Source organism: Elgaria multicarinata, chromosome 9 (assembly GCF_023053635.1).
Source record: "Elgaria multicarinata webbii isolate HBS135686 ecotype San Diego chromosome 9, rElgMul1.1.pri, whole genome shotgun sequence".
NCBI lineage: Eukaryota > Metazoa > Chordata > Lepidosauria > Squamata > Anguidae > Elgaria > Elgaria multicarinata.
The window spans coordinates 40,598,349-40,622,276 of record NC_086179.1 but is presented as its reverse complement, the minus strand read 5'-3'; the positions used below and the strand labels follow the sequence as shown (position 1 = coordinate 40,622,276).

At 41.1% G+C, this 23,928-nt stretch overlaps 1 protein-coding gene across 1 annotated transcript; it reads right to left on the bottom strand.

The window, feature by feature from the left end:
• Positions 1-2,255: 2,255 nt before the first annotated feature.
• AGBL3 (AGBL carboxypeptidase 3) lies at positions 2,256-23,796 on the bottom strand. The gene is made up of 13 exons (XM_063134982.1): positions 23,731-23,796; positions 22,105-22,165; positions 21,364-21,546; positions 18,732-18,839; positions 15,671-15,818; positions 12,315-13,097; positions 9,898-10,063; positions 7,711-7,837; positions 6,926-7,026; positions 6,723-6,811; positions 6,486-6,534; positions 4,945-5,043; positions 2,256-2,387 (listed from the first exon to the last, which is right to left on the bottom strand). Exons 1-13 carry the CDS (start codon positions 23,794-23,796, stop codon positions 2,256-2,258), a joined length of 2,112 nt encoding a protein of 703 aa, XP_062991052.1.
• Positions 23,797-23,928: the final 132 nt, after the last annotated feature.

The following is a 23,928-nucleotide window of genomic DNA, read 5'->3' as shown; positions in this document are numbered from 1 at the left end:
CAAACTAAATTTATTCAAATGTTTTGCTATGTGTAATTGGGTTATCCGAGAAACAACCTGAGAAGGTTTCCTTTGTTTCCTTTTATTTCACAATTCCTGAAATTCTCTGGTCTGAGCTGAATCATTTACTATTTTTCTATTTGGTTTCTTCCAGATGGGCTCAATAACCATTTTGAAGTGAAATGAATTGCTAATGATTTATCCCTCTTTTGGGATTTCTAAGTATTTACCATATCTTTTCTCCCACACCAAAGAAGCAAGAAAGCAGCTTGGAAGGAGGGTGATTTTGAGCCCCCCCAAAAAAGAAGGAAAGGAAAATGTTAAGTATCCCCTCACCATCCTGCTGCTGTTCTGCTCCTAATGGCAGGATGCTTTTAATTTTAATGAAAAGAGAAGAGGGGGAAATTATTACATGAAACTGTATGCAAGGTCTAGTTCAGCTCTTAGGCTTAGATCTAGCTTGAACTGATACTTCTGAATCTGAATCCGTTTGAATTAGTGGGCATAATTTGGAATTCACCTAAAAGTGTAGGTCAATTCCAGTGCTGGGGTGGGTCAGTATCACCTCAGAAATCTCATGAGACGGGCTTGTTTAAAAGCTCAGCATCCTCTCTTTGTCCCTGCATAAGGGAAACTAAGAGCTAAACTATATGTTGCAATAAACACACTTCAAGAATAGCATGCTTAAACGAGCCACTTTTATTCTGAAAATAAAGCAGTTATCTGAAATGAACTCCCAGTCTGGATCAGGTTCCCACACACTGATTTCCTACCAAAATTGCCCCTCTGACTGCTGTTTGCACCCAGGAGGGCTGTTTACGATAAACAGTATCTCAAGGGGCAAACAGCATGTGGGAAGTGGAATTTTCTGCAGGAAGCTTCTGTGGGCACAAATTTCAGATCAGGAGCTCACAGCTGTTTCTCCTCCTTTAAAACAAAACGTAACAAAAAGTGGCCAGTTTTTAAGATACCTTTCTTAAAGCTTGTTGATCACAAGGTGAACCTTGGCCCTAAGCTAGCAATATGGGAGGAGGGGCTTTTCTCTCTGTGCAGCACAGAATGTTATTGTGCTGTAGCTAAAGGAATCCTTTTTGTGTAACATGAGAGCTGTCTAAGCGGCATCTTTGCCCCATGAATCGGTGGTGCATCGGTTATATGTCACAGCCACCAATTCGCTGCCGCCGCGCGGCAAAGACACGAAGATGTGCAGCAGAAAAGTTGGGGACTCACCCCAACTTTTCCTGACAGAGCGAGGTCAGCACAGCTATTCCGCCGTCTATCCTTGCTCCAGCACCACAGGCATTCCTGGGTGGAAGGTGACCTCCCATTGGTCACCAAAAGCCAGGCGAGGGGACTGGTGGGCCCAGCAAGCCAAATGGCCGCAGGAAAGCCACACTTTCTCCTGCATCGGGATTACCTGACTCCACCCCAAAGCAGCAAAAGTGCAGATTATTTTCTAAAGCGGGGGAAAACCCGCACTGTTAGGGCAGTGGGGATATCATTCCATCAACTTTATTTTCACCAGACCACTAGTTAAAATATAGTTAAGTAAACCTGAATCTCTGTCTATTGAAAATTAAACAAATTCAAGAAGCCAAAGAAATAAGCACACTATGCACCTAAGTGATCACAGTGAATGGAGCTACAACTGCTTGCAGAAATTATCTCTCTCCATTTCTATCATGCCTACTAAAAGAGTAAAAACACCCCCAAAAAGGTGTCAACAGATTGTATCCAATGTTAGTCCTACTTAGAGTAGATCCACTGAAATCAATGGGACTGAAATCAAGTTAGACTAATTTGGATAGAACCCAATGACATGTGGCATTAAAGGAATGCTATGGGTGCAATCCTATGCATGTATAGGAATGCTGGCTGAGGAACGCTGGGAGTGGTCGGACATTTTCTGTCTAAACAGGCATAGGATTGCATCCTAAGAGACCTAAAAAGACTGTTGTCCAGGCACTGTAGTAAAGAGAGGAAATAAGAGGAGTTAAAATACACATTTTAACTAGAATTAGTTCCACAAATGCTGTTCTATTACAGTAATTTTTAAAAAATGGCAAAACACAGATTGCTTTTAAATAGCAAGTTACATAATCAGATATCCTTTAACAACAGTGCACTGTATCAATTTAGTTTTTCCAAATGTCAAAGTTAAACTCTGCTCATGTTTGCTACTAACATGAATCAATATCTAAAAAAGAAGATGACACTGACAGCGTTCTCAGATTTATGTTTCAAAATTTATTCTATTAATGAGACATCCAAACCTTTTTAGCATTGGGGGTTCTGGGGAAAGACTCTACATTCTGCTTGGCGGCTTCAAACTTTTCTTTTTGCATGTTTTGCAGCTCCATCAATTTTAATTTCTGAAAAACCTGGGTCTGTGAAGAAAGAGAAAGGTGTCACACGTATTCATAGGCAGAACTAAAACTGCACCTTGATAGCAGGAGGTTAAAATAATACTTCATGTATGACATACAACGGTTAATTCTAAAAGTTTACCAGTCCCTTATTCAGATCCACTTATGAACAACTGGAGGCCCCACTGCATTATAATTCATTTATGTATTTAAAACATTTATATCCCGCCCTATATCAATAAGATCTCAGGGCGGCGTACAGATAAAAGCACACAGTATAAAACAGTAAATATACACAGCTAAAAACAAATTAAACCATCCAAGTCAGTTCAATGGCATCCAGTGAGATCTGTGATGCAATTGTGGAGCCAAATGTGTATCTGCATCTTCAGTGGGTGGGTGCGCGCACACCCACACCCACACCCACACCCACACCCACACCCACACCTCTTTGCTAAATTGGAGTGACTACCTTTTATACCTATAACTAGGAAGAGGTAATAGTTAGCAGTGTTGCAAATAACTTTCCCCTTGTTAATTAACTTATCTAATTAACTTTCCACTGGTCTGAGTACTGGGGTGGGTGGGGGGAGCAATTAAAACCATTTAAAGAAATCTTCATAGAAAGTAAGTTTGGAGTATATTGTTATTCATTTTATTTACTGCATTTATATCCCACCTTTTTTCCTCCAAAGAACCCAAGGCAGCGTACATAATCCTCCACCTCTCTGTTTTATCCTCACAACAACAACAACCCTGTGAGGTGGGTTGGGCTGGCCCAAAGTGAGGTGGGTTCTGTGGCTGGCCCAAAGTCATCCAGTGGGTTTCCATGGCCAAATGGGGACTAGAACCCGGATCTCCCGACTCCCAGCCCAACAATTAAGCCACTAAACCACACTGGCTCATATGGTATACATGGCTAGGGATACACATTGAATTTGTATGAATAGATTTGGCTGAACAATGTCTGCTGTGAGGGGACTATTGTGCTATTTTTCTGTGGAATCCAATTCTGATCATGTCAGAAATTAAAGATTTCTACAAGCAAGAATACATTGAAAATTCTTACATTTTTAATTATTTGTTCTTGGCTCTTAGAAATTCTGGGAGAAGAGTCTTCTGTTTTTTTGGCTTCATTCTAAACAGAAAGAGAGGAATTACTACATTTATACAGATATACAATCTTTATAATTTCTACAAGGTCAGGGAAATACCCTATTCAAATAAACACAGGTCTTCCCTGTTTCAGTCTGTGGGCCTTGCTAGACCTACCACATAATCCGTCTGGGAGGAGGGGCGACAGCACGCTACAGCTAGCGCGTGCCATCGCCCTTTTCCAGACGTAACACGCGACAGGGCAAGGGAAAGCCCCATCGCGTCCAGCATTTTTTTTCCCGCTTAAAGGGCCATGTGCGCAGGCGCGCACCGCTGAAAATGGTAGGTTTTTTTTTTAAAAAAATAAAGGGTCCCCCGCTCCCCCTGATTCCCCCCCACAATGCCTGATGCCCCCCCTGCCCACTCGCTCGCCCGTCCTCCCCCCGTCCACCAGGCCCTGTCCCTGTCTGCCAGGCCTGTCCCCGTCCTTCTTCCCCCCGTCCGCCATGCCCACCCCTGCTCGCCATGCCCGCTCGTCATGCCCATCCCCCGTCCCCGCTCGTCATGCCCGTCCCCCATCCCCGCTCGTCATGCCCGTCCCTGCTTGTCATGTCCGCCCCCTGCCTGCTCGTCATGCCTGTCCCCTGTCCCCGCTAGTCATGCCCATCCCGTCCCCACTCGTCATGCCCGCCCCCTGCCCACTCATCATGCCCGTCCCCCGTCCCCACTCGTCATGCCCATCCCCTGTCCCCACTTGTCATGCCCGCCCCCTGCTCGCTCGTCATGCCCGTCCCCCGTCCCCACTAGTCATGCCTGTCCCGTCCACGCTCGTCATGCCCGCCCCTGCCCGCTCGTCATGCCCGTCCCCTGTCCGCTCGTCATGTCCAATGCCCCCTCCGCGTCCCCCCGTCCATGGTCACCCCCCCAGCCCGATGGGCACAGCGCTCCTATGGAGTGCTGTGCCCAGTCCGTGGCTTCTCCCGGCTACTCAAGCAGCCAGGAAAAGCCACGGACTTTGCTAGACCTTCTGCAGCCCCGGCCTTAGGCCGGGGCTGCAGAAAAGCCGGGCCATAAGCGAATCCGCTTATCTTGGTTCAAGCAAGGACTTAGCCTGGCCTGACTCCAGAATCCCCTGTGCATCATCTGGATGCACAGGAGGGAGACCGGGCCTCACACCGCACTAACACCTTGTCTAGCAACGGCCTGTAACTTCATTTGTGATGAGCAGAATAGGAGAAAGACTCAAGCCCACACCTTGTTTCATGGTACATAGGAGGCAACGTAACAAAGAAACAGACCCTAAAAGAGACCAAATGGCAATGGTACATTTACCGGGCTAACAATATATCCTGAATCAATGTTATAAACTTTTCCGAAGGAAACCACCTATTGTTTAGTCTTTCAGTTTCCTGCCAGTAATATATATAATGTAGAAATACTAATCAACATAGTAAATATATAATGCAGATAAAATATAATTTACCATTGGTTCATGTGGATGTTTAGAAAATCTTCTTCCTGATGATTCCAGAAAAAAACTCCTTTCCTTCTTTGTTTTCAGATACTTCTTTCTTGGTTTTGCCTAGCAAGCAAAAACCAAAACAAATAAAAACATATAGCTGGATTTCATAGCATTTGAGATATTTACACTTTAAGGTTTGCTTTCAGCATTTTTACTAATCTAGGTCTCAGACACGCAAAAGGATTTAAGTGCAAAACTACATGTTACAAGAAACATGGGGGCTGCTGCCAAAACCGACAGTCCTCGAGAGCATGTAATTTGACATGTCCCTTGTTCCTGACAGTGTGCCATTTCCCCCGTTTTCATCTACATCATTGGCGGCTACTGTGGCTGGGGTCGGAAATACACAGGGTAATGATGTCAGGGCATGGGCTAAGTTGCACTACAAGTCATGGATGGGGAGTGAGGGGACTCGTAGGACATTTCCCCCTTTGAAAATCCAGAGTGAATTTTCTCGGTGTTTGATTTGTGGGTATGCAGAGTTCAGCCCTACCAACTTTGCTCTACTAATCTGTCAGCAATCTACAAGAAGTGGATGTTAGATGCCCTGGGAGAAAAAGGCAAGGCCCATGCCCAGTCACGGTCATTTCCTGCCTCACCCCACCTCCCTCAATGGCAGTGAGAGCTGGGGCTCTTAGAAGACAGAACTGTTGTTGTTGTATAGAGAGGGAGGTAGAGCAGAGCGTGGTGCCATGTTGGTCTGTTGTGACCTGTTGAAGGCGCCTGCCTGAACTAATCTGGCCCAGGCTTTGATTCACCTTCTTTTCTCTGTAGCATAAGGCCCAAGAGGCTATGCAGAGGGCTGCATTCCACTAATGGGCCTTCTTAGGTCTCACAGCTTTCTCAAGATTCAGACCTGGAAAGCCCCATACCTTTAAGAATTGTACAAAAGGAAGAATGTAACCAGGTGTGTGTGGCTACTCCCATGACAGAGGAATGAGAATTTTCCTTCATGTGCAATCTTGAAAGTGCAGGAGACCTCAAATGGTAAGAATGTAGCAACCTTGTGTCTCCTTGACTCATTGAATCAGAGTCAATTCTACCCGATCAAAAAATACCCATCAGTGTCAATTTATTTAATTGGTGTTAACCAATAATCTTTTTTCTTTTCTTTTTAAAGTATTAGGTTCCTCACATTGTTCTACAATGCACAGCAGAGTTTTGGGAGCTCTTAAACCAGTAGTTTATAACTGAAGTGTGAGTGCCTGAAGTCACTGAGGATCCTTTAAGTTTTATCCTAAGCAAAACAGTGGGTGTACACGGTTCAAACTACTCAAGTCCTGTAGTCTCCCTAGATCTCCATAAATCTGTACCAAAGAGTCTGGCATTTGACTATAAATACATTGATGGCAGGGGAGACCATATTACTTTGCTGTATTGCAGCCACTGCTCTCTGTCAATACACTGTTTTGTATATCCCTTTTTTACATGCTGAAAAAATGCATTTCAAGAAAATTAATTACTAAAGAAGTTAAATCCCCTGATGGAAGTTTATATCATACCTGGATTTCTAGTTTAACTGCAAGCTCATTAGCATCCGAGCTATCAGAACTGCAAAAGAAAATAATTTTGTTGCTTTCATGTACAAGGTTGTGGATTGCAAAATGTTAACGAAGATTCATCTGCACAATAAATCAATTATATGTTCAGGTAACTCATCTTGAAATATGATACTGCTGCTGATTTCCCCACTTAGTTATGGGCTAGAAATATCACCATATACGAACGGTTCCATTTACCTGGAATCTCTGTCTACTGTGTCATTGACAGAGGCACTTGGGTCATCTTGTTTCGCCATTTCTTCCAGTTCCTTCAGGCATTCATTATACTAGGAGAGATCACACACTTAGTTATCAATGAATTTCAGAGCCTCACTAATTCTAAGCGGTAATAAACCCTGCAGCGTTATTGCCGCAGAGTTCTATATGAAAGCAGTATTTACCTTACTCTTCTTTTCACTACAGAAGTCCAACAGTGAATCACATAAACGGTATCCTATGGACTCCAAATCCTTAGTACTGAAGTGGGTACCATGTCCATTGCCTGGAACATGAAGGGGAAGCCTCATTGGTTAATAAATAACTGCCCTACACAGCACCAGCAATAATTTTATCTACTGTAATGGGGCTAGGAAAACGGAACTTTAACTGCTGTTTCACAAACGTATAATACAAAACTTCTTTGCTTGCAAAATATTCTATATGTCTTCTAAATCCTTGTTCTGGCTTCTCTCAGACATCTAGAACTTGCTTTCACAAAGCATGTAAGCAAAGGGCTTTTTCACTCTATATTTCCAAATTGTGCTGACTGGAAAGACTGCACCCGTTTCAGATTAAAGGCCTTGGATATACTATAAATAATAGTTTTATATCAGTTTAACTATCATGGCTCCTCTCACAGCATTCTGGGAGTCGTGCAGTGCTGGAAATTCTCTGTTAGTGATCTCTCCCCCCACTTGCATAATTACAATTCCTAAGGAAGAGGAAATGGCTATTAAATCAGTTTGTAGCATAGATAAGCCTGTGTAAACACAGTTGCTTATCTGGCTCTCAAGTACTAAATAAAACACCATGATCTTAAGGCCATTAGTAAACATTACATACGTCTGTAGTGCTTTGCTCTCTTTAACAGTTGGTAATGAAAACCATTATTTCTTTGGCTAAATGCAATTCTAATATGCATCTATAACATCCCTACCTATTAAACATAGTGTGCTTATGTGCTTACCCAATCTAGACCCACAGAAAGTAACTTCCAAGGTGTAGCTATTGCTGATGCCCATCTTCCACATCACTATTCGACCTGTTCCTTCTTTGCCTTTCTGTATCTTGAAACTGCAGTCTGGGAATGAGAACTTAGAGAGAGAGAACTGGAATTAGTTATGGCCTTTGGCAATGAGTAATACACTTTCCTACTTAAGAGCCAAACTACACATTAGAGGAGACATGGGCCTGCAGTGGAAAAGGGCCTCCCAATGGCACATTCCCCCCATAATGTATAGTTTCACTTATCCATGATGTGATATTGTCATGTCACGTCATGCATTTTTTCTTTCTCAGTCTACATCATTGGTTGTTGGTGATGTGTGTGTGTGTGTGGCGGGGGGGGGGGGAAGGGAAATACATGATATGACAACTTCAGGAGGAGAATTAAAATGTTACTTCTTTTTACAGCTTTTAAGATGGCGAAAGCTAAAATCACCTTGTTATACCCATAAATAAATAAAATATACCTGCTCTAACTCCAAAAAATTAAGATGTAAATATTTACCATTAATAGTAAAAAAAGAAGAAAAGTTGTCTATTTATGTTGTCTATACCTGACAGCAAACAAAACAAATTCACAGAGCTGTACCTGGTATAGGAAGACGATGGCCAGATCTACATCAAGCACAATATTGCACTATGAAAGCGGTGTTGTAACGTTGTTATCTTTTCGGCGCCAGGTCAAGACTTTTCTCTTCTCCCAGGCATTTTAACAGCATTTAGCGTTAAGTTTGTTTTTAATGGACCCCAGAATTGTTGTTTTTAAATGGATACTGTTGTTTTTATACTGTTTTTATGTTTTTTAAATTTTTGTATACTTTTAATGTTTACTATTTTTAATTGTTGTAAACCGCCCTGAGAGCTTCGGCTGTGGGGAGGTATATAAATGTAAATAAATAAATAAATAAATAAATAAATAAATAAATAAAAGGCAGGAGCCAAACTACTGCTTCATTGCAGTATTGAAGTGCATGATAATAGTTGGGGCCCATTGACACATACCATATACTGCTTTCATAGCGCTATATCCTGCTTGATGTGGCTCCTGCCTTTTATATACCGCTTTCATACCACTTTCATAGTGCAATATCCTGCTTGGTGTAGATTAGGCCTGTGTGCTATACCCAAATCACACATTGCAATATCTAACAGAGTTACATAACTTAATTTAAACCCTAATACATGTAACTGCACTTGCTCATTTTAATCCTCTCCTTCTTCCATTGTCTCCCCTTCTGTCAAAATCTGGATTGTAAACTCTTTGGAGCAGGAATTTGTCTTTTTATCTCACTAGAGAGTTATGTATATTCACGGTACTAAATAACAATAAGAACCTATATGCTACTATCAGATTATTATCAATGTATTGAAATGTTCATGTTACTTGTATGGGCAGTGTAACATGGGAGAGGGAAACTCAAGCCATACTTTTGCAGCAAATATTCGTAACTAAGGATGTACATTTTCAAATTAAGCTGTTCATGAAAGTTGCTGTTGCAATATAATGCAAGGACATTCTTCCCAAATTATGCTGCTTACACTACAGAATGTGGAAAGAATCAGTTGATTGTGATGCATAAACAATAATATGAACAGAGGTTGTAATCATAGACTGGTACAGAAAGACACCACGAGGTGCAACTGTTTTAAAAGTACGATTTTGCAATTTAGATATTTAAATGAAGACTCAATCACACACACATATATATTTAAAAATCATTAATATGATACTTGGGGCACTATAGCAAACAAATTATAGAAGCAGCCTCTTGCACCACGGAAATATATTTAGCTGAAATCCAGAGAACAGCGAATTTAGCATATGCAATGGCAACAATTAACCTTTATCCTCCCACAATAAACTACTTTTGGAACTTGAGAGTGATGCAAAGCTGTAAGGGCTGCTTTTTTAAATGAGTTAAAAACTGTATTGTACATGCAAAAGCCTATGCATGCTCTTAAAAGAGCTCTCTAAAGGAGTTCCTAGTATGTTTTAACAGTAATCACCTGTAGCTAATGTGTATTTTTAAATATTTACTAACTCTAAGGACTGATTCATTATGATTTTTAGATCATTATAACAGCTGCGGAAATTGGCAAATGATTTCGCAATTTTTCTAATAATAATTAAAATTAAACATTGGCTTACTTTATCCGGACAATTTTTGCTCATAATAAAAGGGAAAATGCGCTGGTTTAAACATGAGCCTTCTTCATGCTGCTCCTTTTTTTCACAGCCATACATGAAGGCATTCTCTTTCCTGCTATGACCATGAAGGTCACAATACAAGAGAACATTGCGCTCTTCCATTATTCTGTAACAAGGGAGAAAATTAAATATGAGCAGCTTTGGTTACTGCAATGCAGACCCCTCAATCTGGATTTTTGGGCTAAGGTAGTAACTGTAGGAAATCCCTTCAAAGGTATTCTAGGAGCTCCATCAACGGGGGGGGGGGGGGGGAATCACGCTTCCCTACCGTCGCTTCTCCACTCTCGCTTTTGTTGCTCAATACTTCCTTTCTCAGAGAGAGGAAAGAGGAAGTAAACAATGTGCACGTGGCCCACTCAGTGGGCGGTTTCTATTGCGCTGCTGCTTCTGCACACAGCAGGAGATAGCAGCAAGTTCTATCTCTAAAAATAAGTTGGACTTACCGGGGTCCTTTTTTTTGTTGCGGGAAGAAGGCTAGAAGGGGCAGGAGAAACACGGGGGGTGAACGATGTCATGAATAGGAGCAACGAAAATCGATGAGTGCCCAGTAACGAGTATGCAATAAAACACTCGTCTGACGATGCTCTAGATTTTCAGAGCCCCATTACTTAGTAGCATATTTACCAATAGTACAACCTTCACTAGGTTATCTGTCAGAACAGGAGCTTTTCCCACTAAATGCAACAAACTAGCTAAAAGTGGGCTAGATGGAACAACTATTAGGTGGATTCACAGTTGGCTACAGAATCGGACTCAAGGAGTGCTTATCAATGGAACCTTCTCAAACTGGGGAGAGGCAACGAGTGGGGTACCGCAGGGATCAGTCCTGGGCCCAGTGCTCTTCAACATTTTTATTAATGATTTGGACGAGGAGGTGCAGGGAACGCTTATCAGATTTGCAGATAACACAAAATTGGGTGGGATAGGTAATACCCTGGAAGACAGAAACAAACTTCAAAGAGATCTTGATAGGCTGAAGTGCTGGGCTGAAAACAACAGGATGAAATTTAATAGGGATAAATGCCAAGTTCTACATTTAGGAAATAGAAACCAAATGCACAGTTACAAGATGGGGGATACTTGGCTCAGCAATACTACAAATGAGAAAGATCTTGGAATTGTTGTAGATCGCAAGCTGAATATGAGCCAACAGTGTGATATGGCTGCAAGAAAGGCCAATGCTATTTTGGGCTGCATTAATAGAAGTATAGCTTTCAAATCACGTGAGGTACTGGTTCCTCACTATTCGGCCCTGGTTAGGCCTCATCTAGAGTATTGTGTCCAGTTCTGGGCTCCACAATTCAAGAAGGAAGCAGACAAGCTGGAGCGTGTTCAGAGGAGGGCAAGCAGGTGATCAGGGTCTGGAAACAAAGCCCTGTGAAGAGAGATTGAGGCCACAGCTAGACCTAAGGTTTATCCTGGGATCATCCAGGGTTCACCCCTGCCTGAGCACTGGATCCCCTGTGTGTCACCTAGATGAACAGGTTTGACCCCTGGACGATCCAGGGATAAACCTTAGGTCTAGCTATGGCCCCAAAGAACTGGGCATGTTTAACCTGGAGAAGAGAAGATTGAGGGGAGACATGATAGCACTCTTCAAATACTTAAAAGGTTGTCACACAGAGGAGGGCCAGGATCTCTTCTCGATCCTCCCAGAGGACACGGAATAATGGGCTCAAGTTCAAGGAAGCCAGATTCCAGCTGGACATCAGGAAAAACTTCCTGACTGTTAGAGCAGTATGACAATGGAATCAGTTACCTAGGGAGGTTGTGGGCTCTTCCACACTAGAGGCCTTCAAGAGGCAGCTGGACAACCATCTGTCAGGGATGCTTTAGGGTGGATTCCTGCATTGAGCAGGGGGTTGGACTCGATGGCCTTGTAGGCCCCTTCCAACTCTGCTATTCTATGAGGCTATGATTCTATGATTCATTACCCTTTGACAGATGCTGCATGTATGGGATAAAAATGCTCTATTCTTTGCAGCTGACATTTGAAAGAAGTATTTTTTTTAAAAAAATCAAACTATTATATGGCAGCTGGGACATCATATAAAAAAACACAGTTACTAGATGGGAAAAGAACCTCGTTGAAGAAACATCCCCTTTGTTGCTATGTGTTAACGCATTTCTTCCTTTTCCTCTTCCAGGGGTTCGTCTTCCTATTCCACATATCAATTAGAAAGCATGACAATATTAAAAACAAAATTTAGATGTACTGAAAATTCAATATACTCTGAACTAAAAATAAATGCAATAGAACAGGCTGAATACTGGTGATGTATCAATTAACAATGAGCTAATAATGAACAAAGATTGACTATACTAAACAGAGAGGAGCGATGGCGTTACCTTTTTACCTTTTGATCATGGTGCGGGTGTACCAGATGGAAGGGAAGGATTCCTTGAGATCAGATTTATAATTACGGTTCAAGTCCCTGCCTGCTAAAGAGCAGCGATAATTGCCCACAATCACACCATCTGGATTCAACATTGGCACCACCTTAAAAACGAAAGTGTCTCGGAGCAGCTGGGCATTATTTGAATCCCCCAGAATGTAATCCAGAAAGCCCTTCATCATCCAGGAACTATTTGTTTCACCTGGGTGCACCCTGGCAGTCAAAATTACCGCTGCCTTGCGTTTTTCCTCCTTGAAATCTTGCAAGGGATTGGTAATGGTTAAAACATAGACTATGTTCCCAGCCAGAGAATGGCACAAGATGCGGATCTTGCAGAACTTAGACCGCTTTGGGTCTCTGGCAATGGCTGACAGGTAGACTTGCAGGTTGCTGTAAGTGTAAGGATAGCAGTGGGCAAAATAGCAGGTGTCCCTGTCATGTGGGAACTGGAATGTCCACGTCAGGGAAAAATACTGGCGCCCATCTTGGCTGAGATTGTTTTTGTAATACTTGATTTCATCTCCTGTCCTTTGCCATCCCACCTTGTGGATCTTTGCTTCTGCTTCTGAATACAGCAAGGGACGCATACCACGATTGTACAAGCTTGTTGGCTTGGTGAAGTTGACAATGGTGAAACGGTAGGGAGTTCCAGCTTGAGTGTTGGTGACCTGAAAATAGTACCACTGGGTATGCTTATTTGTGTAGAGATCAGTGCGTAGTGTCAGCTGGTATTCAAAATCACTACTGACATGGGAAAAGGAGAAAAAGATTTTAAATATAAATTTTGTGGTAGGACATTCAGATACAAGCATATAACATAATATATGTTTGACATTTTCAAATTTTCTTTTATGCCCCTCATTTCAAATCTTTTCTTAAAGTCTGATTTCCTTTGGAGATTTTGGTCTGTAGACTCTGTTGCTAGTTTTTCATATATACCAACTTTTGTGGAAGTTGTTTATTGACATATTTGCATTTTAAAAGTAGAGCATACAATCTTTATGGTGAGCTTACACCATATTCTCATCTGTCTGAGACTGGAGAGACCTAAGTTCAAATCCCCAGTCTGCTATGATGCTCACTGTGTGATCTTGGGGCAGTCACTATCTCTCAGCCCAAATCTCACTTCACAGGGTCATTGTGAGGATGAAATGGGGAGGGGGAGAACCCTGTACACTGCCTTGAGCTCACTAGAGAAAAGGCGGGATATATGAGTAAATAAATATACTAGATTATACCTTCGTCACAAGAGTGAATGTCTATCTACAACTATTGTTTCCAAAATTTTCTTAGGCTAATACTTGGTCATTTGTGCCAATCTGAAACAGACAATGCCCAACACTGATGCTGTGCTTGGAACAGGGAAATAAAACCTACATTATGTTAAAACAGAAACATGAACTATTGAGATCTACAAGTACATATACCCTATGACAAGAGCAGGCAACCGAATTATTATTATTATTTATTTATTTATTTATTTATATAGCACCATCAATGTACATGGTGCTGTACAGAGTAAAACAATAAAATAGCAAAACCCTGCCGCATAGGCTTACATTCTAATAAAATCATAATAAAACAATAAGAAGGGGAAGAGAATGCACCAAACAGGCACAGGGTAGAGTAAAACTAACAGTATAAAAGTCAGAACAAAATCAAGTTTTAAAAGCTTTAGAAAAAAGAAAAGTTTTTAGCTGAGCTTTAAAAGCTGCGATTGAACTTGTAGTTCTCAAATGTTCTAGAAGAGCGTTCCAGGAGTAAGGGGCAGCAGAAGAAAATGGACGAAGCCGAGCAAGGGAAGTAGAGACCCTTGGGCAGGTGAGAAACATGGCATTAGAGGAGCGAAGAGCACAAGTGGGGCAATAGTGTGAGATGAGAAAGGAAAGATAGGAAGGAGCTAGACAGTGAAAAGCTTTGTAGGTCAACAGGAGAAGTTTATATTGGATTCTGGAGTGAATTGGAAGCCAATGAAGAGATTTCAGAAGTGGAGTAACATGGTCAGAGCGGCGAGCCAAGAAGATGATCTTAGCAGCAGAGTGGTGAACAGAAACCAACGAACTGATGTGAGAAGAAGGAAGGCCAGTGAGAAGAAGGTTGCAGTAGTCCAACCGAGAAATAACCGAATGTCCTCCAGATGTTTTGGTTTACAGTTCCCATCACTCCAGCCAGCCAAGCCAAAGGGCGTGGATTATCGGAGTTGTAGTCCAAAAGATCTGGAGTGCACCAGGTTGCCTACCTCTGCCTTAATTAATCTATTTGATTTGATGTAGTTTTCTTCTGAAAATCAATCATTTGCCCAGTAGGAGCAGCTGTTGATGGATTTTAATTTTTTTAAAAAAAATCTTTTTGCCCAGTCTTATCATTCATTGTGCAAATGTATCCACTCACGAGATTGAACACCAAGATCCCAGTTGTGGCACAGAGCACACAAAGAGTACCTTTGAACTACTGTTGTGAATCCAACCCATCATCACATTATAAGTTCAGAGTAAGTTATATACTCAGTTCTTCAATTGATAGCTCAGCCTACCTCCAGGATGCTAAGTATGGTAGGTATATACATTTGCACCTGCCCTTGCGCAAGAGCAGTTAAGGCAATCTCTTGGTGAAGGCATGGAGAAAAGGCATATCCATCTCTTTTGGCCATTTTAGTGTACAGGAGCAACATTTAGGCCAGCCATAGTTAATAGGAAGTGAAAAGAGAGCAGTGAGTTTTTCTGACACGTGGACCAAGCTATTTGTCTCTTCCTGGCTTACTAAGCATAAAACTGGGCAGGCTGTTAACCACAACCAAAGGAACTGACTCCTTACTCAACTGCTACATTGTTGCAGAAGAACTCATAATACCTATAGTAAAATGGCCTCAGGTCTTCTCTGCCAGAACCCACATTTCTTCTCAACCATTTATCTTCTCCCTATTGGATTTGTAAAATTATAAAAGCACTAAATCACTTGCAAACAGGATCTCCTCTGAAAGAAAAAAAATGACCTTCATGTAGGAACCTGTGAAAGTCAAATATGTTAAATCTTTGTACCCAATCAAAATGAATAATCTGGAGGTAGTTAATGTAGTTTCACCTTGGAAAAGACCTTCTGAACCTGGGGGACAGTCTGGAAACTTTATGAGCTCTTGGAGAAAGGGTAGGATACAAATAAGCATACAATACAAACTTTACAAAAGTACTTGCATCTCATTTCAAGTTCTCTAAACCATTATTCAAGGCCTACCAAGTTAGATTTTAATGCCAGAGAGAGCACAGACAGAAACTAGTAACTGCTTTGGCAAATCAAAAGGAAAATGATGAGCAACTTACATTTTGACCACCTTTTGCAGATTCCCACTTTCAAATCGTGCTTCAAAAATCAAAGTATTGTCCCAGTCATCCCAGGACTGAGGAAGCACCTGCTTTGTAGGGAAGCTCCCCCCTATGCGGGAATACATAAATCTGGAATCCTTATCAGCTAGTGGAAGGAACAAAATATACAAGTATTATTCAGTTTGTTTAGAAACTCAGTTTAGACAGTTTGTTTGCTAGAAAAACATTCTGTAAAAGAAAACTGTACACAGTTGTTACATATATTCCTTTCTGAAGCAATACAATATAAAAATGTAATATAGAACCATTCACATATAACATCTAAACACTTTTCAACAATCAACAATAAAAAGCCCAGGACCTATTTGAAAGTCTTATCATATGCTGTCAAATGTCTAGGAGTAAAGGAAAGTCTTGACCTGATGCAGAAAAGCTGGCAATGTTGATGCCAGGCCAACCTCACTGGAAAGAACGTTCCACAATTAGTGAGCCACCACCATGATGGACTTCTCCCTTGTTGCCATTCTCCAAGCCTTCCTTGGAGGAGGGCCTCAGATGATGATGATAGTGTACAGGTAGGTTCATACTGCAAGGAATTGTGTTAAATTATGTTTTCTGATGAGTTACCCAATCTTCATGCATATGGTTAAAATCTCCACAGGTACATTGAAAACAAATGTCCATGTTATGGGCAGTATCCTATACTGCCTGCACAACAGCGGGACCAACCGTTAGCGCAATGGGGAGCTAGCAGTTCTAAAACTAACTCGAAACAAGCAAAAATACTCATATCCAGAATGGGACAGGTCAGTAGAGTTCGCAGAAGGTAGCTCTGCTGACCTGTTGTGATCCAGAAACAAGGGAGTTTCTGCTCAGTTCTGGAGTTCCTTTTAGAACCGCTAGCTCCTTGTTGAGTAGAGTTGGGTTCCACTGATGCAATGGAATAAGCAAAAGCACAGCATCCCCATCTAGCAGTGCCTGTGTGTTCATGATCAGGACATCAGTGTCATCACAGTATCAGTAAGCTCTATTGATTTCCATGACATCAATATAACTCTTGGGAAGCTAATTTATCTGTTAGCATTACTGTGGTCTTGTGCAAAACTATGGATGTGTGAAACTTCGAAGGCAAGCTACTGGAGTAGATTTTAAATATATCTGATGGCCGTGCAAAAAGGTTGAACCTTTATTAAGGTGACAGGGTGCAAATTACTTATGAATTCTTTGGTGCTGCTGCTTGGCAAAATGAAAGCTGAAATCTCAATGATTTTTTTAACTTATTGGCAATATGCTGAAATCAATGGGATTTACTTTTGAGTAAGGAAACCAGCAGATCTGTAGTTTATGAACTTGAAGATGCACTGCTTCACATGATCAAAGGAATGGAAGATTGATCCTTCGCCCTTGTGGACTACCAGGAAAAGGGTTTAAGAGGGAAATTCAGAAATTCATAAAAAATCAAAGGATGACCCCATCTGATTCAAACTTGGCATGCTGAAAGCCCTCCTTAAGAGCTATCACTGTGCCAATTTTGATCTCTTTAGCTTTAAAACTTATGCTGATGTAAGCATTTGTTTAATTTCCATTTTAAAAATCCCTTAAAATCAAGGGATGCCGTAATCTGATTCAAACTTGGTGTGGCTAAAGCCTTCCTTAACAGCTATCACTGTGCCAATTTTGATCTCTTTATCTTTAAAAATGAGGGTGCTGCAATCAAGGAGGGTGCATTTTCCAGATTTCTTTTAAGGTGAAAATGCCTACTCAGGAATAAGAACGTTAGAGTTCAACGGGACCTCTCTTCCTTCCCCTTCACGGTTGAATGTAGAACTGCTCCACCTTCCTCTTTTGTTAGAGAGAACGCCCTTAGGCACACACACACACACACACAACAAAGAACAGGATGGTCCATAGAATGGAACTACAGAAATACACGGGAAGGAGGAGAGCATTTATTTTGCAGGGAGGGAAAATAATCCAGACTTTCTGTGTTCCAAAAAGAAATGAAACAGGGAGGATAAGAGCCGAAATGTGTGTAGGACGTGGATGAGGTCATCTGGGTATCAGGCTGCAAAACTGCATACCAGGCATGGGGAGTGTGCGAAATATCACTGGTGTGATGGAGCCCTTAATGTTGTAGGTCTTGGTCTTTGTTAAACTGAATCACCTTACAGTTTATTATTGTTTTTAGCTCTTTTCTTCTTTTGATCTATTTTAAACCATTTTGTATAATAAAAACGTGACTAAAATAATAAAAATATGATTACACCCTTATCTGGACAGAGATAGCCTAGCTACAGTTATCCATGCTCTGATAACCTCTTGTTTGGATTACTGCAATGCGTTATACGTGGGGCTGCCTTTGAAAACGGTCTGGAAGCTTTAGCTGGTACAAAACAGGGCAGCCCGTTTACTAACAGGGACTGGCCAGTGAGATCACATTACACCAGTCCTTTTACAACTTCATTGGCTGCCAGTCCAGGTTCGGGCCCAATTCAAAGTGCTGGTATTGACATTCAAAGCCCTAAACGGTTTGGGGCCAGGTTATTTGAAGGAACGCCTCCTCCCATATGTACCTGCCCGGACCTTAAGATCATCTACAGGGGCCCTTCTCCATGAGCCCCTGCCAAAGGAAGTGAGGCAGGTGGCTACTAGGAGGAGGGCTTTCTCCACTGTGGCACCCCGGTTGTGGAATGAGCTCCCCAGAGAGGTCCGCCTGGCGCCTACACTGTATTCTTTTTGTCGCCAGCTGAAGACCTTTTTATTCTCTCAGTATTTTAACACTTAATTTTAACTTAAATTTAAATTTTACTGTTCTAACTCTGTATTTTAATCTTATATCAATTTTGCTGCGTGGTTTTATCCTGGTTGTGCATTTTATACTGCATTTTGTACTTGTGCTTTTAACCTATTGGTTGTTTTATTATGGTTTTAATTTCTGTGAACCGCTCAGAGAACTTTGGCTATTGGGCAGTATAAAAATGTAATAAATAAATAAATAAATAAATAAATAAATTTCTTTTTAAGTTGTATGAACTTTATAATAAAAATATGCTCAGACCTCCATCTGCTAGATATACCACAGCCTCCTCTCCAGGGTCTGGGCAGAGTGGCTCAATCTCCAGACCTGATGGACTGTACAGTGGTTCTGGCGTAGGAGGAATCCACACTGGGGGGTGGTGGTGTTGGACAGAGAAGAGAACAGAAATTAATCTTTACATCTGATTATTTTAAATATTCATATATGTCACGTCACCAATGATCATGACCTTAGCTTTAAAAATTATAACTTGAAAAACAGTAAGACATGTTGCCTTTAAAATCCCATTGATCGCAAACAAGAGACTCCTAATGAGACCCAAGAGAGGGACACCCCAGAAGTTAACAAAAATAAACCGGACAACAGCATCTCTCTCTATGGCCATGGGCACTGCTGTGGTAAAAATGCCGAACATAGCTCTTGCTACATGTGATTCTCCCCTATGTGCTCATATTTATTTATTTACATGGTGTTTTACAAGGAATGACAGGACAAATACCCTTATAAAAAGACCTACTGGTGTGTGTGTGACCACTTGAGAAACCAAGGTTCACCTTCAAATCTCAGCTGATATTGTTATGCGTATATTGTTACACATCTATCTGCTCTCTGCTTTAGCAGAATATGCTAGCAAGAATATTGCATGAGGCACTGAAGTTAAAAAGGGGCTTCTTATATTAAAGGAGAAATTATTTCAAGTAAGAACTATAAATTATTCCTCTGTGACAAGTAAGGATGGGTTCATAGGCTCTATGACTACCTCCAACTTTTTCAAGCATTTCCTGCAGAAATTATTTTAAAGTAGCAGAAGAATGCTCTTGCCAGAAGGTGTCAGCATAGGATCACAGACTGAGGAACAAGAGAGAACCAGGCCAATACTTTTTGCTAAATTAGGATTCCATTTGAAATCCACATTGAAATGAATGGAGCTTCACCTCAGAAGGCAGGGTCTGGTGGATTGCACACATGGGCTTGTCTACAATGTTAGTTCTACTTAGATTAGACCCTTTGAAATGAATGGGACATAAGTTAGACTAGGGGCTCATCTACACCAAGAAGGATATTCCACGATGAAAGTGGTATATAAAAGGCAGGAGCCACACTACTGCTTTATAGTGGAACTGAAGTGCACTGACCTCTGTTGGGGCCCATTGAGACATACTATATACTGCTCTCATACTGCTATATGCTGCTTGGTGTGGCTCCTGCCTTTTATATACTGCTTTCATAGTGGAATATCCTGCTTGGTGTAGATGAGCCCTAACATTGAATACAACCATGATCTTTTCATGTGAGAGGATTATTATCTTTCTGCTAGTTTTATTTTGTAGCACACATTCTTAATTATCTTCATACATTGATTATAGATGAGCAGCAATCTGGTTGCTAGCTGTACAGACAGACTACTTCTTGGTTGTTTTGACATTTATATTTGTATTTATATTACTGTTTCATTGAGCTTTATGAAACATTGGCCAGAGGGGAAGGTTCCAATTACATATTAAGTGGTTGCATCTGAAAGCTCCATCCACCGAGCATGTTACTGGGCACTCACGGAGTTTGATCAGGTCCCTCACATGACATTGTCTGCCTCCCGCACCCCTTCCGCCCCTTCTGGCCTTCCTTGCGTGACAAAAAAACCCCTCATTAAGTCTGATGTTTTTTTAAACTCGGAATTCCTGCTCTCTCATGCTGTGTGCAGGAGAAGCAGCACCATTAGAACAGTGTACTCAATGGGCCTCATGCTCGTTCTGTACTTCCTCTTTTGAAAGAGAAAGTAACTTGAGGAAGGAAAACATGGGCGGAGAAGTGAGGTAGGGAGCATGTTAACCCCTGGTGTGATGGAGCTATGAAGGAGCCTGTAGTGAACAAAGGCCATGGCTAGACCTACTGGGTCTAGCGCAACAGAGGGGGAGGAGCTGTCTACATGCAAGATCCTCCCCCCTCTGTCTACACGCGGCATACGACGTCCTAGGAGGAAGAGGACGTCGTGAATGTATCTTTGGGATTTGTTGATGCAAGTGTGCATCGCAGGAATCCTATCTTTGTGAAATGGGGGTGGAGGAAGCAACTTTTATCAGAAGTGCTGAAAGTTAAGGACACGCTTGTTTGAGACTATTTAGTTTCTGGTATGTTACTTAATAGTAGAGATGACGTTTCCTTTTAACAACCTACCAACATAGAAATCTGATTTATATTGAGTCAGACCATTGGTCCATCTAACTCAGTACTGTTGACACTGACTGGCATTGGCTCTCCAGGGTTTCAGGAAGGCTTCTTTCCTCGCCCTATCAGGGGATGCCAGGGATTGAACTGGAGACTTTCTGCATGCAAAGCAGGTGCTCTACTACTGAGCCATGGTGTTCTATCACTGAGCTACAGACCTTTCCCTGGCTACAAAAATAACATGGCAAACTTCTTTCAATATTTCAAAAGCACCTAGACTTCCTTCAATATTTTAAAAGCACCTATTCAAATTTATTTAAATTTAATCAATGAATATTAACTGATTCAAAGCAAGCTCATTAATCAATTGTAAATCCTTTAACTGGTTGGCACAAAGATTACAAAGTGCATTACTATAGAAATTATTAGTAAAATATTGCCTACCAATAAAAGGGCCACATCGGAACAAACATTTAATATTATTTACCAATATGCTCAATTCTCTCTCTGATAACTTCATACTGATGGGGCCAGCGTACTAAGTGCAGGTGTCCTGCAGGAGACAGGCCATATAAATCTCGTGGTTCACGAAGCCTTGGCACCCATTTCCCTGAGTTATATTCCAATAAAATCTGTGTGGTCCGTGGCAAAAGCTGATCACAAAAAGAATCTATGAGATAAAGGGGGAAATAAGACATTCATCTCTTTTGTCCTGTAGTTATATAATTCAAATCAGTCTGTCAGTTTGTCAGATACAACTGAAGAAAACCATGTAATCTATCTGCCCAACGTAGTTTCTGAACAGTAATTTATAAATTGGCCTGGGCAGCCATTAACAAGGCTGTGTAAGGAAGGAAATGGAATTAGCTGTCAAAAAGCTTGATTCTTCTTTTTTGTTAGAGTTATTATTTCTTCATTTCTATGAATATCTACGGTCTGTTTAGGGTGGCTTTAGACAAGTACATACACCCCCAGCTATAGATTTTTTTTCTTCAAGTGCCACTTTCACCATACAGGTGAAAGAGCAAAAGTTTTATTTCCAATAATATGTATATTAACATCACAGAAAAGGAGTCCTACTGCTGGTTTTTGATGGCATGGTATCCTCGTGTATGATACTGAACATGTTTTATTCAGATGTGTAGTAGGAGGCACTAGGCATGCAAGAACTTTGCTGTGTTCCAGTACACTGGCTGCAAATGTATGACAAGGAATAAAAATACCAGACCTGTGAAAAATGCACACTGCTCAAAGTCTTCAGTTAAAAATGGGTTAAAGGGATCTTCATCCTAAAATGCATAAAAATAAAATGGAAAGTAAGGCCACTCTTGTCTCTGGCAAACTGAAAACAGACAATAACATCTAAGATGGGGCATTGTGCATTTAGTAACAGCGACCATTATAGTTTTAAATAGATAACTAAACTCTTAATTTTTAGAGAACCTTTTACTACAGGGTTGAAGAACCTCTTACTGCTCAAGGGCTGAATTCCATTTTGGAGAAGCTATCCAAAATGTGTATCCACTGGGCCACATTTCAGTGCTCTGCGGGACTAAAGGAAAAAGAGGTGTGGTAAAAGGTCAAACTACCCAAATATATCAGCATATTTTAGCTTCAAGCTCTTACTGCCAGTAACTGGGGCCTAATCTACACTAAGCAGGAGACTGCACTATGAAAGCAGTATGAAAGCAGTATAAAAAAGGCAAGAGCCACACTGAGCAGGCTATAGCACTATGAAAGCGGTATGAAAGTGGTATATGGTCTGTGTCAATGGGCCCCAACAGTTGTCAGTGCACTTCAATACTGCTATAATGCAGTAGTGTGGCTCCTGCCTTCCATGCCACTTTTATAGTGCAATATCCTGCTTGGTGGTCTTAGGAAAGGAATTTCAACCTTTTAGCATGGGAAAAAACTTCACAAAAGCCAGGAAATAACTCAACAATAGGTGGGGGCAGGGGACAGGGGCATGGTAATCTAGGGAACTCCAGAGGGCTGGACTGAGACCCCTGATGGGCCAAATTTGGCCCCTGAGCCTGAGGTTCTGCACCTTTGCTTTACAGCAATGCAAATGAAACAAAAAAGAGAGGCTCTATCATGAAAGGGAAACACAGATCACAGACTTTTAAATCAGAATACCAGGCTCATTTTTAGAGATCTTAAGTTATCAAAAAGGCTAAATAGCATGACAGGTAAGTTAGGGAAGTCCCAATGCACTTTGAACAAAGAGTACGGCACGGATTGATAGACTATGATCAAACTAGAGAAAAATGCTTAACTTGTAAATCAGAAAAATGTGCTATAGTATAAGTAATTCTCCCCTGCCCTGAAATCTGCATAGATTTTAACATTTCGACTGACTGAGCACAAGGAAATATGCTAATTATCCATGGTAGAATATGCTCTGTTGTCTGTTGGGAAGTTTGGATAGGAGATGGTAATTGGGGCCAGAATGATTACAAATGTTCCTTAATAGACTGTGGCAAAACGTATGTTCACCCCACTTCTGCAAACAAGCAGTGGTAAGTTCCAGGGGCACTTAACCAAGAGCTTAACCAAGTTTAGTTTCCACATTCAATCTCTGCAGACTATATTTATTTTTAAATTGCTAGGGATAAAGGAAGTATAATGTAGCAGCAGTAGCACATGGGGAATACAGCAGAGAAAATATCTACTGAATAATTGAAACAATTACTCTTACGGGTTGCCCTGCCTATGCAATTGCAATTTAAATGTACAAGGATTATATCTGATGCTTGCAGTGATGGAAATCTAAACTCTCTTAAACAAATAAATAATGATATAGAAATAGATTAAATATGTTAGAAGAATGTATAAAACTGAAGAATAAACAAACCGAATTGTAATCATCACTCGTTAATTGTTCTATGTGCTGCTTGTCCTTATCTGAATCTTCGGACATAATCTCCTGAAACCAGGGCCTTTATTTTTTCTCCACAGACTGTTAAAACACATACAAATAAATCATTTGAACACTATATGCACCTCAACCTACAAATGTTTTCACATACAAATATCAATGATATTTAGTTAT

Excerpts from the sequence above, each read along its gene's own strand:
- AGBL3 (XM_063134982.1), bottom strand. The coding sequence starts at position 23,796 with ATGTCCGAAGATTCAGATAAGGACAAGCAGCACATAGAACAATTAACG. Across the intron at positions 10,064-12,314 it reads ACCCGCACCATGATCAAAAG|AATAATGGAAGAGCGCAATG; the intron begins GTAAAAAGGTAA and ends CCCTTGTTACAG. Across the intron at positions 2,388-4,944 it reads AACATCCACATGAACCAATG|ACCCAGGTTTTTCAGAAATT; the intron begins GTAAATTATATT and ends CTTTCTTCACAG.